Source organism: Drosophila arizonae, chromosome 4, assembly GCF_054131065.1.
Source record: "Drosophila arizonae isolate 15081-1271.41 chromosome 4, UAZ_ARI_1.0, whole genome shotgun sequence".
NCBI lineage: Eukaryota > Metazoa > Arthropoda > Insecta > Diptera > Drosophilidae > Drosophila > Drosophila arizonae.
In genome coordinates this window covers 13,812,414-13,831,841 of record NC_142924.1, presented here as the reverse complement: position 1 = coordinate 13,831,841, position 19,428 = coordinate 13,812,414, and the positions used below count along the sequence as shown (strand labels likewise).

The window sequence follows — 19,428 nt, the reverse complement described above, 5'->3', positions numbered from 1 at the left end:
CCGGAAAAAAAAAACTTTTGGCTGTTAATGCGCAAGCATTAAAATAAAAAGCATGACGTCCAAGTACCCACTCACGCACACACACACACTTACAGCGAGACGAAAGAGAACCCAAAAGGCGAAGCTGTGAAATGTAAAAAAAATGAATTCATAAATTGGAACAGCGCAAAATGTTGTTGTTGGGATGCTGTAGGGTGTTGAGCACTTCTGGGCAAGCCCATCCCATTGGGCCATGGTCCAGTAGCTTTTTTAGCCTGGCCATAAAGCATAATCAAGTTGCAGTGACGTGGACGAGGACGAGGACGAGTGAGAGCGAGTGTGAGTGTGAGGGCGCCTCAGTGCTTCCTGGCTCAGCCATTTCGCAATGTTTATTTCAAAGACTGTCCGAAAATGGCTGCATTTAAAGGCATCCGCAGTTCAAGTTGAAGAGTGAACGAGCAAGGCGGCTCTGACGGCTCTCGGGGCCTCGTGTGTGGCTCCCTCGGCTATCCATTTTCATAAACATGCTGTTAAGGAAGGGGGTGGGGTGGGATTGGGGGTGGGGGCACGTCATGTTGTATATTGACTATAATGCGTATACAAATTGCGGGCGTGCATAAATATCAAATACTTACGAGTTCGCCCATAAAAATCAATTCAAATTGGCCAACAATAAGCGTTGCTGTGGCTGCTGCGAGAATGCCCAGTCTCTCAGCTCTCCAGCTCTCCAGCTCTCCGACTCTCCCACTCCCGGATTCTTCGGCTCTGACGTAGTCGCAGCTACTTTTTGTTTATGTGCATTTCCTGCCTAACTACGGAAGTTCACATCGCAGTCAGTCAGACAGAGAGACAGGCATACAGACAGTCAGAGAGTGAGAGAGAGAGGGAGAAGCAGTGGGAGAAAGAGGCAGACAGATAGCGGGATGGAGATTTGTTTTAGGTCGGGTGGCTCATTAACTCAGTTGCCTCAGTGCCGCAGAGTTATTTATTTTATTGCTACCAAGTGCGCTCCATGTGCACATAAATACACACACTCACATGCATATGCTTGTATTTGCCTAAGACTTTAATGCTTGATGTTTGCCCGTGCTAGCAGCTTCTTTATATACACGCTCAGCGGGTCAAAAGGGTATATTAACTACTGAGCAATGCCTTAATGCTAGTTACTGTCACTGTTACTGTTGTTCAAAGTAGATAAGGGAAGTACGACAAATCTTATATATAATTTAAAAGAAATAAAATAAAAATTTTTAAATGTTTATAAAAATAATTTAAAATTTTAACAATTTTCATAACGACTTATAGTAATTGTAAGAATAAATCTGTAGTACAATATACAAACAAATTAATATTTTTTCCAAATATATTAATACAAAAATCTTACACATAAGATTATTATAGATCTATAGCAGATATGAGAATATAATAGTTTAATATAATACAAAATTTTTATCTTTATAGAAATAATTTTAGTCAAAAATCTTGCTTAAAGACTATAAATCTATAGCAAATATGAAAATTATATTTGGCGCGTATTAGGCAGTCGCTCTTAGCCGGATATCACACTCGACTTGTTTTATTTATTTATTTTTTTCTTTTACTTGCTGCGCTGGGAGCTCATCAAAGGTGTTTTCACATCATGCGGGCCTCATTAAGTACTCCAGTTAAATTTACTTTTTATTTAAATGCCGATAACTGGCCCAACTAAATGTATTGCATATATAAATACCAGTATATATACCATTTATATATGTACTGATATATAGCACATCCAGTATATATGTATATATTAGCCTTTGACGTTTGGCAGAACACAAGTTTTTCGTGTCATAAAAAACTACCATTAAAAATAGTCGGAATATATACACCGATGATATCAACATTGTTTATGAAACTATAATTAAAAACTCAAAATATACAAATGTTGATGTTGACAATAAAAATGAGGCAAATGTAGCATTTAAATGGCTTTTATGAAACCGAATGAAATGAAATGAATTGAATGTGAAAAATATAATCCTAGGAAAATAGAAAAATTTGCTGCTAGTTATTCATACAATTGAAATTGAGCGAATGCAGTTTCGTCACTTTCTATTTTGAACTTGTAATGAATGTGCTAACAAATTGCCAAACACTTTGCGCAATCAATTTTCCAAGATTTTTCACTTGTGGCCAGCCAACAAGGAAACTGAAAGCGAGTGTAGCTGTCTGCCTGTCTGGCCAATATAAAACATATCAGCTGTATAGATAAGCCTAAGGCATCTTGAGCATAATTCACTCGGTTAATTGGCTCACACACTCGCAAAGCTTTTTTCGCTTGGCTCTTTTCCCATTGGCCAGGGAAACAGATTTAGCCTTTTCTATTTATTTTCCGATGAAACAAGAAGCGTGCCAATTTTCTTGGCAATTTTCCTACGCGTTATTTTTAACACAAAAATTAGTCATCGGATGGCGCACAAACGATTTGAGGCTTTCAGAATTTGCTCAATTTCAATTTGAGATAAATGAGAGAAAAGGGCAACCACTTGTTGCGACTGCCAAAAGTAGAGAATTCTCTTTCATCTAATTAACTATTGAGTGTCAGCTATGAAGGTCAAAAGTATCAAGAGAAGGTGATGCTGAGATGCTGTCACAATATTTACTCACATATAAGTAAGATTTGACATTATATATATTATATATGTGTATATATAGTATATATTGTTCCGTTTTCTTACAGGTCCATGAACTAATTTATGGGGTGTCGGTGTGTCTTAGAAGATTGTTTTTGTTTTATTGAGAGCAGGCCACAAGGCACTTTAATTAGCGGCATTTCAAATGTAGGTTAAGCGTTTAGGCATTAAATTTCCTATTTGTTTGTTTTATGTTTATTTTTTGCTGTCACGTATTTTATTTAATTTTTCATTTGCCATTTGCTGACACTCGAATGTGTAGGCCCATTCAACGATTGACGGATGAGCTGTTGAAATTTGCGTGTTTTGGAAGACTTTAATATGACGCCACATAACGCAATATACAGAGCACGTTTCTGTTTCTGTTTCTTTTTATTTTGAATGATCGTTAAGCAATCGACTGAATTTCTTGTCACCTGCTGAGAGAAATGTGTGGGAAAATGCATTAAGAACATGTGACAGACATGCGAGAAGCTGTCAAAAAGAGATGCCAAGTGCATGTGACACAGCCAGGCAGCTCTGCCACAAATTGGCCAGCTAACGAGTGTGGTCGAATCAATCGATGCGCTTTTTAATATATAGCATAAAAATGTACATAGAGAGAGGTTATACTATATCGAAAGTTCTCAAATTGAATGACAGAGTAGAGCTCACTTCTTGATATCGATATGCCTCACATTTGCAATTGTAGCGCTCTGAAGCTTTGATATATAGCCAGACGATGATAATGCGTGAGTATTTTACAGAACATCAGATCTACATAAACTCATCAGTCAGACATATAAGAGACATGCAACAATTTGTATGCATTTAACAAAAATAAATAAAGCTTACGACATGCAAAACATAAAAAATATAATAAAAATAAATAATAATATAATAAAAAAAAATATATATATATATATAAATAATTTAAGTTTACGACCTGCAATTATACAAAAATCTATTTGAAATTCTATGGCACTCCATTTATTTTTACGCAACGCAAAAGCAATTAAACTCATAACAGATATTTTGTAAATAATCATGTTAATGTGTTGGCATTTTGATAATGCAGCACGAAAGCAATTAAGGCAGACATTCCTGGAAAAACTGTCAGCTATCAAAATAGGCCAAATTATGTATATAAATAACAGATTGCCTCAATGTAAATATATATACATAAATATGAATTAAGCTGCAGGCAAGACAAGAAACACAGCTCGTAAAACCATTTCAAGTTCAAACCTATTACAAAATGCGATACAAAAATATATAGAGAAATAAAAATAGAAATAGAATTTCAAAAGGTCAAATGGGAGGGAGGAAGCTGACAAAGCTGCGAGCATAGTAGATGACATCGCATACACATAAAGATGTGCATGTGTGTGTGCGTGTGTGTGTGTGTGTGCTCTGGGAACAACTTAAATTGAATTCAAATTTCTGAACGTGCTGACGTTGGTGTGGCAAGCCGTTGAGAGACTAAATGTCCTGCACCACAAAGGGGGAAGGGTAGGAGAAATGCAGGAGCTGCTGCACTGGGGATAAACTACACGGAAAGAGATATATACACACACACACACACACACACACACACACACACACAGAGTCACGCACTGTGTGTATCTGCGGTATTGTGGTTTAAAAGAGAAAAATATAAGTTAACTTGCTGCCACAATGCAATGGCAACATGGAAACACACTGACAGACAGTCAACTAGACACACTGAACTAAAAGAGCTCGATGTGAAAGAGTCTCGGGGACTGGCTGGGCAATAGACAGCCCACTCATTCAGTCGATACGCTCATCGTTTGGCCAGCACTCGACGTTTTAATGATGATGCCACTGATGATAATAATGATGATGCGATAATTCGTATAGGCAATGCACTGAGCACTGGGCTGGGCCCAGGTCATCGGGAATGAATCTAAAAATAAAAATAGAACAGCGTGTCGAAGACCAAATACCCTCAAAGACAAATTTGGTAATGATTGATGAGTCAATGTATTTTTAAATATGATAACAACGCCAGCAGAGGCTTCATGCACTAAATCATATTTTACTTCTATTCGGAGACCTTGAAGACGTCTTTCATGACAAAATTGTATTGCCCTCTGCTAGGGTAAGCCACATTCATTTTGGGCAGGAGACCATGCCAAAATGATACATATATACAAAAGAAATCTGTCTACAAACTCATAAATATATAGTAGACATATATATATGTATAAATTGGGCGAAAATGCATTTGGAAATGTTTTTCATCTTTTTAGTTTTATTGGCTGCTCATGACCTGCGGCAATAAAAATTTATGACTGACTGCGCCAGTGCCGGAGCCGGTGCCGGTGCCGGTGCCGTTGCCGTCGCTTGGGCCTGGGCTGGGCACACACTTGTGATTTATACTAGAAGGCAGCAACATGTTGCTAGTAAATGTTGCTGCAACATCTAGGCAAGATACGAGCAACTGCTGCTGACAGACGCGATTGCGTCTAAGCTCAACAAACTGCAGCGCCAGGCCATATGGAAAAACATACACATATACATATATCTCTGTTTGTGTGTGTGTGTGTGTGTTTTCAAAGAGATTGCCAAAAGCTGATTAGCTAAAAAGCGGCGCACGACTCGACGAAAAAGAGCATTTGAAATTGATTAGAGGAGCGCAGTCTCGCATTATGACAGCGACTGGCAGATAAGTGCAGCGATAGCGTCACAGCCCATTAGAGCAGCCTACATACATAGATCTCCTGCTGCTCCTGCTGCCTGCATAGATCAGCGACTGATTTGATTTGTGTGTGTGTGTGTGTGTTTCGCTCAACTTGATCCTCTCCCGCTCTCCCGCTCTTGCGGCTTTTCGCTTTTCTGTCTACTTTCAAAAGTGAACGTCAACACAAACACACAATCAGCTCTGGCCAGAGAGATGCAGATGCGGAAATCAGCGCTGAATTGTTGCCATTCTCAAGTGGCGTTGCCTGCTTTGCTCACCTTCAAGCGTTGCAATTCGAGCTGCTGCTGCTGCTGCTGCTGCTGCCAGCTGCTGTTCCCAGATGCTTATCAGTTGCATTAGAGATGCTGCTGGAACGCTTTCTTTTGTATAAGCAGCGCATGCGCTGCCCTTCTGCTTGATATCAGCTGTCTGCTTAAGGCTTTTAAATACCCTATGCTCAAATGCTGCTGTGGGGTATATGGGATTGCAATGAAATATAATTATTATAACAGTCTCTTCTGTACATTGCTCTACAATATGTATCAGTTAATACTCTCTATGCTCGGCCCCTGCATTAGATAATGTTAGTCGCCTTTTACACTATGCAACAAGCCATTGTTCTGCTCACCTTGCAGCTGCCTGCCATTGTGTCTCTCGAGAGAGATAAGTGACTCGACCGACTTCCTGCCTCGACTTCACTCGCATTGGCATTGTCAACAGCTCAGTGGGCCAAAAGTCTGCAGTTGTCTATGCTGAGGCAGCAGTTGCTCTTTGCACCTGTTGTGATTATGAAATGCAAAACCCGACTGGGGCGGGCCGACAGCAGTCAGCGGGCCAGATAGCTCTGCCAGGCGACCGTAATCAACATCATTATGATTATGTATTATTGTAAGTGTTTGCTTTTGTGTTCGCTGTGACAAAAGATAACAAACTGCTTAGAATGCGCGCAATTGTGCACTGGGGGCTAATGAGACAGGCCGCTGACGGAAGCACGGCTCGAGATGAAAATGGAGATGGAAATGGAGATGCAGTCGATCGTCAAGTACATTGTAATTGTCAAAGCTCAGCTCGTTCTTACCTTGAGCGAGGCAGCAGCAAGTGCAACTGAATCTGCATGCCGCACGCTTTGGCATAATAAAGCCATTAGGTATTCAAAACATTCTCTTAACATGCTGCCTCGGCCTCTCTCACTCTTTCTCTCTGTACGGCTGTCTCTTTCACTTGATATTAGTGTGCGCTGGCAGCTCATTAATTCAATTGCATTTTCGTGGAAATTGCCGGCTGTGTTTGGTCTTAGGAAAATTTGCATTTCACTTCATCGTATTGGTGGCAGGACAGGTGAAGCTGCGCTGCGCCGTGGCAGGCAGCGCCCAAGTTAGGTGCACTCCACGCGTGGCTAATTGCTTTTGCTTTTGCCTTTGCCTTTGCGTTTGCTGTAGCTGTAGCTGTAGCTGCTGCCCATGAAATATGCAACAGGGCTGCAAGACAAAGTGCACAATATTTGCCAGAATGCCAGCTCCCGACAGACAACAACTCAGATAGCAATCAAATTCAATCAATTTAATCAAGCAGAATACACACGCGGGTGGAGACAGAAAGAGAGAGCGAGAGATGGAGAGAGGGGGAGAGGGGGTAGGCAGGTGGCGGCACATGCGGCGTATGCGCAACGTGGTGGCTGCTGGTGGCGCCTCGTGTTAATTTTAACACGTTACGCACGTAAAGCGTACCAGCGCTGCTAAAAATACATATCATGTATGTATATGTAAACAATAAATGTACTTTTATATAGCTGCCATAATATCGAGCAACGAACGCCTACAACACAAACAGAGCAACGACAGCAAACACACGGGGGAAACACACACTTAAACACGCACAGTCATTTGATATACACGCATAACTAGCGCACACAACTTGGCTAGAAGTAAGTTGCGTTACAGAGAGAGTTAGCTCTGGCTCTCGCTTGGGATCTGTGTCTGTGTTTGTGTTTGTGTCTGTGTCTGTGTCTGGGTCTGGGTCTGGGCTACATAATAAAGCAGCCATAAAACAACAAGCAAGCGTGCGAAAAACACGTACAAATGAACAGTTGTAGGGACAACATATAGCCAAACAGAGCAGAACTATTGTGGACCTAAAATGAATTTCGCCAAAATTTCGATAACTTGACGAAGCAAATGAGATTATTGTATTTGAAATAGAGTTGAATTCATTTCATTTAAAAATATTTTGTAAACTAAATAATTTGATTGAAAGTTAAGCTAAGTATTTGCTGTTGCTTGGCGAAATTGAGGCGAAAGGGTTTTAGCTCCGTCCACTCGATTAGTTGATTACAGCTGGCGGCTGTGTCTGCGCCAAGGAAATATACAATTCCCAGGCGAAAGGCCCAAGTCAATGGCAAATTCTTATGCTAAACACGCGCGTGTCTGACGAGCGATTTGCTGGCGTTTTGCTGGTGCTGCTTGGGCTGCTTGGCCGTGGCTGCTGTTGCTCATTTTGTATATGTTGGCCTGTTGTGTGCATTAAAAAGCATACAAAATAATAAAAATACATGCACATAAATAACACGAGGCAGCTGAAGGGCCCAGCAGAACCGGAACACAAGCAACAAAAATAATAATAAAAATCAAATAAACCGAAAGCAAAAAAAGACGAAAGCCAACGAAAAGGGCAAACCAGCAGCTGAAGCAACTTCGGCATTCCTTTGCGACGTCAAAGTCAACGCAAGGAAACTGCCAACACAAAAGCCACTCACAAAGGCAAAGTAAAGCTGAAGCCAAAGCTGTGCCAAAAAATTTATACAAGCCTCACAATTCTTAAGCCATGGCGAGGCGCGTGAACTTGAATTGATTTGCTTAGAGACTTTTCCACACACACACACACACACTCACATATGTTTGCATGTGTGCGTGTGGTTCCCTTGAGAGAAGTAAACACGACGTCATAATTATAACGAGCCAGCAATTTGTATAGCAGGCCACTGACAACGGGGCGTATGAGCAACTGAAGCAACAAACAATATTTTTATAGCCACAACAACAGAGCGGTAAATTTTTAAAGTGTATTTCAAGAGAAAAGGTTAAATGCAACCGTAAAATGGCAACCGGGCGGGGGCGAGAGTAAGATAGATAGAGAGAGAGAGAGAGAGGGAAGGATGCTGAGAGAATGAGAGAAATCGAGTTGACAGGGGAATTGTGATAAGGGGCGGCAAGGTGAGGGCTGGGAAAAGATTTATGAAAAATTGGCTTTTGTTTGGCCAAGCGGGTCACAGGCAAACAAGATAACGTACATGTTCTGCCAGTGGGCGTGTGTGGTTGTGCGTGCGTGTGTGTGTGAACCGAAATGAAAATGTAAAGTTTATGACAGCAGAATTTTTGCATGCTGATGGGTTATGGATATTAAATTCAACTGAATATAAAAAATATATTTAAAATATATTTATAGAGTTTGTTGAAATTTATTCAAATAAAATTAATGATAAGAAAGTTTTAAAAAATAAATAAATAAAAATTATAGATAATATGAAAATAATTTATATAAATTTATTTACTAACTTTTTTCCAATTATAGGGTAACTCTTAGTCACCACTAGCCCAACTAGTTCCATATATTTATTTGTTTCTGTATTTTTTTTTCATCTATGTGCTGTTACATGTTTTCACTTCCGCTCTTGTGTGTGTGTTTATTTTTTAGGAAAACAAAAAAAAAGTGTCCCACTAAAATAAATAAATTAAGCGACATGGCCTATGCCACGCCCACTGGCCTTGCCACAATGCAGCCAAACAAAGATCGGAAATAAAAATATGAAAACTTGTGTCATAATTTTTCAATTTATCTCAGCGGGTCAACCACAAATAAACAAAAGACGAACAAGAATTTAGCCAATGGCGAGCATGGGTTAAATTGGGTTAAAATGACAACCGAAACGAGCACACAGCAAGCATTACAAATACTAAAATAAAATAAAATAAAAAAGGCATTACCAATCTAGAGCAACAAATCAACGGACTAACTGCAGATGCGTCTAAACAATTTCGGAATTTCAGCATTTTTCTGTATTTTTCAGCATTTTCATCTGCCGTTGGCCTTTCGCTTGCGCCATTATTGCATATTCAGGAATTGGGCTCTGGCTGTTAGCGTTTATGAGCCATGTACAAATAGAATTTCTCATTGTTTATTGTTTATGTTTATGCAATTTAATGTTGCGATCGGAACATATGAAATCTTTTTGGCAACTTGTATGAGAGGCGCCGCCTGCCCCTGCCCCTACTCCGGCCGACTGCATTTACGTCAACCAATTGCATTTGCGGCTGCAACTTGTGCCCTGGCACAATATCAAAGTCAAATTGTCTGTGAAACGCTTTCAGCTGTTGCCAAATCAAATAATCAACGGAAACGTGTTGAAATCAAACAAACCAAAATAAATGCTGCTAAATTGTTTGAACAAAATTACATAAAAATAGACAGAAATTGGATTTGAGTCTGATGGGATCTCAGACATAGTTAATTATTGTGACTTCCATTTAGTTGAATCCCTTCGAAAACTCTATCAGCATTTAGCCACAGCAGCTTGAGCCTGAACCTTTAGCAGCAGCAGCAGCAGCAGCAGAGACAGCATCAACTGCTCTAATCTGGAAATACTTTTGCCTCAAATAACTTGAGCGACACAAATAGCTGCAAGAGCTCGAGCTGTGCTCGGAAAAGTCGCGTGTAATCCAAACTCTTGAGCTCCAGCATAGATGGGAATCCTTTGGCTGTCTGTCCCCTTCACACCCCTTGGGCCAGTGCACCTGGCATTAAAGCTACGTAAAGCAAAGTTGAACTCAGACTTGTTGAAAAATTGCAAAACGTTAATCAAAGTTAAGCGGGAGAATGGCGTCGACGCCGACGTCAAAGTTAATTAAATTACAAAGTTATTTAATACTCTGGGAATCGTTACCGTTAGCAGCAGCAGGAGCAGCAGGAGAATGCAGAAGCAGGTAGCAGCAGCAGGAGCAGCCGGAGCAGCAGGAGCAGAAGCAGCAGCAGCAGCAACACCAGCAGGAGCAGACAGGCAAGTGTTGCGCTTGCCAGCACTTTGAACTTTTGCACCCGTCGCCCATTTGGCTGTCTGCGAGGTGTTGGTTCTGCATGGAATTCGAATCCCCTCGAAAACGTGTGTCAGTTTTTAATGAAATGTAATTGAAAGAAATTAAATAGCGCGCAGCGCATGAGCTGCCAGAGATTAAGTGAAATCGACTGGACACAAAGGTGAACACGCCCCAAACGTCAAGTGGAAAGTTGAAAAATGATTCCTTAATGCACGAATTGATATTGTTTCTCTTTGCGGAGCGTATGCACATATATCATGTATGGAGAAGACTATAGCCCATATTTATAATAAGCAACAACACATATCATTTGTATAGAGCTTTATAATCAGTATTTTTAATCGATTATTATTAGTCTTGATACAAGTCCAGCAACTCCCAATCGACATCGTGATTTCCATCAAAAAAATCCACATTTTCATCATCGTTCTCACATAGAATCATATTTTCATCGAAATCCGCCATATCCTCCATTTCATTTAAGCTGTCAGTGACATCATCATCCTTATCCACATTTATAGTCTCTATATTTTTCATATTATAACCTTCGTGAGAAAAGCATACATAATTCTCGCTGTCATTCATTTCGTAATTTGCATTCTTTTCAAACCATTCACGCCCTCCAAAATACTCATTTATATACTCTTTAAAACACTCACTGTTATTCAGTTTCTTTTCGAGAGTCCCATTCTTTTCGCAGTCCACCTTCACATTCTCTTTATTATTCTCAACCTTATTCTGATTGCAAGTTTTAACCTCACTCTCTCCAGAAGAGCCACTGTCTATTTCTTTACTAGATTCACTCTCAATCTCTTCACTAGTCTCTTCCTCATACTGTTCACTACACTCATCCTCACTCTGTGTGTAAGTCTCATTCTCTTTGCCGTCCTCAGTCTCACTCTCTTTATCATTCTCAACTATATTCTGGTTGCAAGTCTTAATCTCATTCTGTCCAGAAATCTTATTCTCGATTTCCTTCCCATTTTGATCCCTATTCTGTCCGCAAGTTTTTATTTCATTCTCTCCAAAAGACTCACTCTCAATTTCTTCACTATATTCACTTTCATTCTCTTCACTAATCTCCTCTTCATACTCAGACTCACTCCCTCCACTGCAATCATCCTCACTCTGTGTGTAAGACTCATTCTCTTCGCCGTTCTCAGTTTCCCTCTCTTTATTATTCTCAACTTTACTCTGTTTGCAAGCCTTAATTTCATTCTCTCCAGAATACTTACTCTTAATTTCATTACCATTTTCATCGTTCATCTGTTTGCAAGTCTCAACCTCATCCTCTCCAGAAGACTCATTCTCGGTTTTTTCATTATTTTTATCCTTACTCTCAGAAGACTCACTCTCGATTTCTTCATTATCGTCAATCTTACTCTGTCCGCAAGTCTTTATCTCATTCTCTCCAGAAGACTCACTCTCAATTTCTTTACTATATTCACATTTATTCTCATCCCTATTCTCCTCCTCATACTCATACTCATACTCATACTCATACTCATTCCCTCCACACTCATCCTCACTCTGTGTGTAAGTCTGATTCTCTTCGCCGTATTCAGTCTCAGTCTCTGCAATATTTTTAACTATACTCTGTTTGCAAGTCTTTATCTCATTCACTCTAGAAGACTCAGTCTCAATTCCTTCAATATTTGCATTACCAGTCTCATTTTCTTCGCTATACTCCTCCTCACACTCTTCGAAAGTCTCATCTTCCTTCTCTTCAGAAGCCTTATTTTCATACCCTGCAGTAGCCTTATCTTTATTCTCTTCGGCAGCCTCATCTTTATTCTCTTCGGCAACCTCATCTTTATTCTCTTCGGCAACCTCATCTTTATTCTCTTCGGCAACCTCATCTTTATTCTCTTCGGCAACCTCATCTTTCTTCTCTGCAGAAGCCTCATCTGTTTTCTTTTTAGAAGCTTCATCTTTATACTCTGCAGAAGCCTCAATTTCATTCTCTTCGGAAGCCTCATCTTCATACTCTGCAGTAGCCTCATATTCATTCTCCTCATTCTCTTCGTCGCCCTCATACTCAACGTCACTATCATAACCGGCACCCCTCTCTTCACAGCTTTCACTTTCAATCTCACTTTCAATAACGCGTACTGACTCCTCCTCATCGGAACTTTCCGATGGGAGACCCTTTGGTTTCTGCAAAAATGGATTGGTGTGGGCTAAAATATAAATAGAAAAGAATAAATATAAAGTAATATATATCTGAAGTATGCTGGCCCATACCCATCGGATTGATCTCGTTGTTGCTCTTGTAGATGTCTGTATCATACACCTCATTTTTCGGCATTAGGGCCGACAAGTAAGCTGGAGTCGTGGACGGCTCCGCAGTGAGCACTGTGCGAGACGGATTGCATGATGAGTTTCTATGAAATAAGAGCTCTTTGGCCGACTCACGCAAAAACTCCGTGTGCTTCCTTTTCGGATGGCGACCGCTGAACAGTGAAGTTGTTGGCAATGTGCGCTGAAAAAATGAATTGAGCGCACGCTGGGCATTTCGCTGCAGCTGCGCACTACGCTCTCGCTCCATGATATAGCCTCGATCCGTCACAATGCCCATCATGGTGTTCTTGTAGGTGTGCAGTCCAGGGAACGGGGGCAAATGCTTGGGTATGTGCCGTCCACTGCGGGTGCCACGCTGCTGATTGATGTCCTGCTGTGGAGACTGATGAAAGTCCTCGTCTCGGATCTCTGTCGGAGGTAGGGTCACTCCCGGTGGTTGGGTCTCGGGGTCGGCATCACGTATTTCCCGCAAGCCACTCACACCAATGCCCAGCATGCGGAACGTGCGCTCCACATCAAAGTAACAGGACATGGAGCGTCCCGCATGGCTAGCGGCACTCGTGGTGATCTTCGCAATGTCACGCACTCCTGCAGGACACAGCACACAGTTAGCTAATGAACAGAAGCGGATGCACTTACTCACTGTTGCGCATCAGGATGACCAGGTTATCAAGCACATGCTGGTTATCCGCTTGGCATTCCTTCTGGATGAGCATTTGCTCCACAATCTGGCGCAACACCTCATCATAGGGATGCATTAGGATGGAATTTGGTTCAAGTGCAAGAAAGTCAGAGAAACTGCAAGTAAATCACTTCTGACAAGCGCCCAATTATTTTCTTCTTTCCCCGTGGCTAGTGCCAATTGTGAGCTGTCAGTTGCCAGTGTTGGAAAACGCGATTTTCCTTCGCTTATCGACCGCTCTGCTTCTGGCGGAATGTTAGTCAGGTCAACCTCTGTTGGGAACATGTTTGCATAATCTTTCCATAATCAGCGCCCGTTTCGCTTGCTGACTCAATGCCAACAATTAGCCAGCGATTCGAGACGCTTCCCCGCCCCAAAAACTAATTAAAATATTTGCGTTTGACGATCGCGACAAAAAAAAAACTGCAGGCATACACACACGCACACAGAGACACATTCACACCAACACAAAGCACCTAGTTTACGAGCTCGTCTATGCAAAGTTTACGTATCTCGCATCACTCTTAATGAGTTATGCAAATATTTGTAGCTGAATCAATTTTCCAGCATAACAAACATCGCAACTGCCTCCACGAAGCATCAATCGACCAGACAAGCGAGTCGACTTAAGCTTTTCAGGAGGCGCAGCTAGAAGTACTAAGTGTATTTCCAACTACGCCACCTGAAAGGCTCAAATAAAAATAAAATAAATATAAAGCTTCCTGAAGAACTTGACGCAATATATGTATATGTATGTATGTATGTATGTTGAAATATGCAAGTGATTAAAAAGAATTGTTATTTTATTTTAATTCATTTTAATTACTATACCTGAGTCTAATAAAATACTTTTATGCTAAAGAGAAAACTAAGGCCTACTTAAATTTGTTTGTATAATAACATAAACTTAAATCGTAAGCCAGAGAGTGCTTACATACCCTGTAACATCTACTGTATAGAACAAACAGCAAGTCTAATTGCTTATACCCTATCCAAGATTAGTCGTATCAACAAACATGTCAGCTTGTTAAGTTTAAAGAAAACGCACTGGGAGAATGTGCGCGCATTGTGCTTAATGACAAATTTTCACAAGCCACAGAACAGAGACATTCAAGCGACTGAGGTAGAGGCAGAGACTGGGGCAGCGACTGGGGCAGATAGACGCACAGACAGGGCAATGCATCATAAAAGCCGTTGCTGTTGTTGTGGCAACTGGAGGCGGTAATCATGCATGGGGCATAAAAGCAGCGACGACGAGGTTACTGTGTCAATTGAACTCCAGCAGCGCCGTTGGCACAGCAACAACAGCAGCAACAGCAGCAACAACAACAACAAGGAGAACCGCAAAGCATTTTAGATGCAGACAGCGAAATGCGAGATTCGCATTTGTGACGCCCAAGAGGCTGCCGCAATTGAACAAATTGCACGCCCACCGCCAGCCCCTCGCTAGCTGCCTCTCCCGCTCGCCCGCTCTCACTCTCGCCCTCTCTCTTCTCTGTCTGTCTCGCTCCCTTCATGCTGATCGTGCGTTGTGGGCGTGCGCGTCTGACATTTGTGCCGGCTGCCTATCGGGCAGCGAAATCAGCGACGTTTAAGTCTCAATCTGGTCCGATTCGCGGCGCAGGCGCAGCTCCTCCCGCAGGCGTTGCCTTGTAGCTTGTTGTTGCATCTGCGATAAAAAACCAAATTAAATCATTTTGCCACACGCAAATGCTGCCTCACTGTGTCTATGTGTGTGTGTGTGTGTGTGTGTGGCTACTGCACCCATTGTTGCATAAATTTCATTCATAATTAACAAGATGCGCAGCTCGCGTTGCAAGCTGGCAAACAAAATAATTGCCACAATTTGTGTGGCAGCCACAAATTGAGCTGTCTCGCTGTCTCGCTGTCTCTTCCCCCTCTCTCGTTCTCCTTCTCTCTAACTCTCGCAAGCTAATTCCGACGATTAATTTGATAAGCTAAGAGCTTAAGTCTCAACGGCGAGCGACAGCTAAACAAACCTGCAGCAAATTGATTGAACGGCAGATTACTCTAGAAGTGGTTGCCGCCAGTCGCTGCGCCAACTGGTGCAAATTGGCTTGCAACAAATTGTTCCAGTTAGCCTCGTTTGCCAGATGGATCTATCTGTTGCAGCTTTGGCTGGCACCGTTAAGCCCACGCAGCTGGCCTCGCCGTTCCCACTTAACGCTCTGGCACGATCTTTGCGCCCCCTGGAGAAGGGCAGGTCAATGCTGTCGCCGGTCGTCCATGGCAGGCTAATACCGGATCTATGGCACGCCCAAGTCATTTGGCAATTGACTCGGAGCTGTGCTGTAACAGGTCTTTCTCTAACGGACTTGCACGAGATTCTGCTACAGGTGCTTGAACCTGAGCCATGGAACGTGGCTAGCTGGTTCCATACAGAAATCTCATTTGCAAACGGTTTCATCTTGATTTGAGTACTGAATGTAACTAACTTTTCTTGTCGAGTTTCCTTTGTTGGAAAAGTGACTTCAGTAAACATTGCCAGCTCCTCACTCTGCTCAAAACATTTGCGAATTTCTATTTATTATGCTCATTGTCAGTCTCTCAGTTCCCGCTCCAGCTGATGTCCTCGTTCAATTCTATTCCCTCGCCTCCTCCCACTCGTCCGGTAGAGAATATCTCGCTTGTGCAATACATGCCATGAAAATCGCATAGAAAGGCACTTGGCTTCTGTCTATTTCCAGCAGCTCGCTTCATAAATAATACATGAAATAATCTCCGTTCATTCCCATGCACACTTCACTGAATGCAAAATGCCATTTTTAAACCATTGAAGGCAACACACATAAAAATGCAATGCATGCAATTTGTTAATGCCGCAGCAACGTCTGCAAAATGTGCCCCAAAAATAAGTGCAACAACAACAATTGGGCCACAATACAAAGTCCAATTGGACTTGTGGACCGAGACGGACAATTGGACCTGGAGCGAGTACAGTGCCAAAATGGCAGCCACTCGAAGATGTCATTGAGTCTGACATGCGTATCGCCCCGCCCTGCTCCGACTCTCCCCTCCCCTGCTCTGCCATGCAGCCCGCCTGCATTTACTCACTGTTGTTGTTGTTGTTTTTTCAGTAGCTGCCACTGCTGCAGCATCTTTTTCATATTTATCTTATTTGCTTATTTGACTTTTTTGCTGATTTAACGTTGGACTTCCCCCTCGACCCGACTACTTCCATACACCAACCGCACCTTCACATCGACACGTTTATTTTGTTTGTCTTGGTTTGTTTGTTTGCTTTGTGATACGCCTGTAGCTGGTAAATGCGAAATATGGGATACGTTCGACTTAGGTTACCCACATTGTTGTTGTTGATGTTGTTGCTGTTGTGACCGGCCCCTCTCCGTTGGAGTCTTCTCCTGCATCTGGTTTTGCTGTCGCTGGGATATTTCTGTTTTGCCTATGCAAGTGAAATTCGTAATTATGCTTCCAAACGTTCATTTTTAGCACAAATTTTGCATTTCATTTGGTACATTTGGTTCCGTGACATTCCTGAAGTATCGGGCCACATAAATCGAGAATACTAAAAGCAAAGCAATACAGAACAAGCAGCAAAAAATGGAATGAAAGAAAATATCTCTGCATAAATTTGCGGGCTGCTTAGAAAGTTGATTTGAATTTAAATTTCAATCGAATATTTTGCTCTGGCCTGCATTCGTATTGTTTCCTTCCCATTTTGATATACCCTTGCATGAAGGTAGCATGATTTGAGCTTGAAATGTGTGAGGCATAAGACCAAATGGTTTACTTTATATTTTATATACATTATAGTTGATTTGGTTGCTTTCCATTTTGACTTGTTCCATATTTTTTAAAAAGAACTCTTTACTAAATCTAGTAAATTTTTTAATTAAACTACCTCATTGCCAAATATGCCACATATACCTTTTGTAGAGTATATAGAATTTCCACGCTGTCATAGACAGCTGTTGCCTCTTGATTTTTATTCATATTCCGTTTTTGGGGGAAAAGCAACGAAATTGAATTAATAAATGTGCTCTCAAGTCAGTCAGCGGTTCGCACCACTCCCTCTACCCACCCACACCATTCGGCATTTCTCCAATATTCCGAATTTAGTTTAATTGCCATTTGCATACATATGAGAAACGCTTGAAGTAGTTTACGAAACGCAATTGATAAATTATTCCATTTTATTTGACATAATTGCCTTAGTTTCTTCTTCTTCTTCTTCTTCTTCTTTTTGTTTAACAAATTTCAATTATTGCGCCCAAGCTCGCCCAATTTTAGGCAATTAAGACCAATAAAAAACGGAGCCGTGGGCGTTGCCACCTGTGCCATTTGGGTGGGCGTGGTCGCGGCCGCACGTCATACTGCAAAGAGCAGCATTGTGAAATCGAAAGTCCCCAGACACCAAACAATTGTCAGCTAATGTGGCGCCTGTCTGTTGCATTAATTGGAGCAAAGTTTTCGCGCAAAATGAGACTTCAATTCGATTTGCATAAACGTGCCGCAAATAGAGTCCCATAACAAATAACGGCGGAAAACTGAAATCAACCGCACCGAACTGCAGCCAAATGTCTGTGCGACAAGTTGCGGAGCAAACTTTGTTGCAGATGTTGCAACAACAGCGGGCAAAAGCCCCAACTAACGCCAAATGGAAGCTGTGGAAAAGCCCAGCACAGTGGAAGAGATGTTGCATTTGAGAACGTAAAATGAAAGAAATTGCAAAAGTTTCAGTTTTCTGTGCTCAACAGATGCTGGAATAGAGAATTATAGAATAAACCCTTCGCTCTAAAATAAAATCAGTCAATAATCAACTCGGCTGACTAATGCCCAATTTTGATATGAGCAATCCAACTATAAAAGCAGCACAGTGGAACTGAAATGAATTTTATTAAGTGGCATTTCACAAACTTTCTATATACAGTATATTATAACTAAACAAAAATTTGCTAATTTGTGCTCCTAACTGGCTAAATCATTAAAGATATTCGTAAATCTGGTTTATTCTGTTTGCCAGTAAAAGATTTGGATTTATCGCAGCCTCAGCCGATTAATTGAATAAATAATTCATAAACTGTGCAAAGGCTCTATCTAACGCTGTTTATTATGCAGCCAGTCTTAAAATAACTCAATTAGAGGGCTTTTATAGCTATGCAGCCCAGCGTCAGCTGCTCAACTATTTTTAGCCAATGTGTGCACAAGGGAAAAATCTTTAAGCTGCTTACAACGAACTTTCTATTTTCTTGCCATCCAATATACTCCAGCTGAGAACATTCCGATAGTTTGGCTGCAAAGCAGCTTAAGCTGTGCAGCACTGCAGCTGTCGCATGATTTTATGCTATATTTATTTCTTTTCGAGGAAAAAAAGTATTTTTAGATAATTTAATTTAACTGGGGAATCCTTCAGTTATGCAGTTCACCTGTCGCTGCTCGCCGCTCACCTAAGCAGCAAGAGATAAACTTGTTTACAACTGAAAATAACTATTATTACAAGTTGTTGCCATTGTTGTCGTTTCGCACAATTTGACAGTTTGACAGCAAGCGCGCGCGAGCTTTTGTTGTCCAATTGGAGACGGCTTCCGTGCTCACAGTGGTCTGTGCCGCATTCACAATGGTCACAGTGCGGTCACAGTGAGCTCGCTGGCAATGCTAACAGCATTTATTACGCAATTTGCGAGCATTTAATGTTGCTGTTGTTGTTGCTGCTTGCAATTGTCATTAACCATTAGCCGATCAGCTGGCCAAAAGTCGTGCAGTTGAATAAATGTCAGTTAGTGCTGATTTTTTCGAAATTGGTTTCGGTAATTGACATCTATAATGAGTCGACTCATTAAAGCCTACACTGAGCGAAAATTGTCAAGCGACCAGCTGAGGATATTGCAAACTCTGATCTTATCCTATAACTAAACTAGGCTTATATTCTACTCTTATACTGTAGCTTCCACTCTTATACTACAACAATTCACGTCTTCTCATTACAGCAGAACCAGTTCAAATCAAATTTTCCTGTCTGCGCAAATCGTCTATGCTAAAGGT

The 19,428-nt window shown here is 41.4% G+C and overlaps 2 protein-coding genes across 5 annotated transcripts in view; one reads left to right on the top strand and one right to left on the bottom strand.

Annotated features, from left to right (window-relative positions):
• rgn (regeneration) overlaps positions 1–19,428 on the top strand; it is a 50,816-nt gene that overhangs the window by 16,157 nt on the left and 15,231 nt on the right. For 2 of the 3 annotated variants that reach the window (XM_018007356.2, XM_018007355.2), the window contains exon 2: positions 19,374–19,426. The exons of the other annotated variant lie outside the window; for it this stretch is intronic. The gene's annotated coding sequence lies outside the window, so the exon portion shown is untranslated. The remainder of the gene's footprint in view (positions 1–19,373; positions 19,427–19,428) is intronic. 3 annotated transcript variants of the gene reach the window in all.
• On the bottom strand, positions 10,728–16,403 carry sa (spermatocyte arrest). Of its 2 annotated transcripts, none has more exons than XM_089467295.1 (5): positions 14,236–16,403; positions 13,366–13,676; positions 12,837–13,310; positions 12,666–12,776; positions 10,728–12,601 (listed from the first exon to the last, which is right to left on the bottom strand). In XM_089467295.1, the coding sequence occupies exons 2-5, from the start codon at positions 13,478–13,480 to the stop codon at positions 10,773–10,775; spliced, it is 2,529 nt and encodes an 842-aa protein (XP_089323421.1). In that variant the 5' UTR covers positions 13,481–13,676; positions 14,236–16,403; the 3' UTR covers positions 10,728–10,772. The 2 variants fall into 2 exon arrangements, with proteins under 2 accessions (XP_089323421.1, XP_017862842.2); XM_018007353.2 differs by lacking the exon at positions 14,236–16,403 and having other exon boundaries at positions 10,728–10,966; positions 11,657–12,601; positions 13,366–14,198.

What these genes read in the sequence shown, in the direction of transcription:
- sa (XM_089467295.1), bottom strand. Translation starts at nt 13,480, where the DNA reads ATGCATCCCTATGATGAGGTGTTGCGCCAGATTGTGGAGCAAATGCTC. An exon ending in GGTCATCCTGATGCGCAACA is followed by an intron (nt 13,311 to 13,365) that starts GTGAGTAAGTGC and finishes TGTGTCCTGCAG; the next exon opens with GAGTGCGTGACATTGCGAAG. An exon ending in GAAGCACACGGAGTTTTTGC is followed by an intron (nt 12,777 to 12,836) that starts GTGAGTCGGCCA and finishes CGTCTCGCACAG; the next exon opens with TGCTCACTGCGGAGCCGTCC.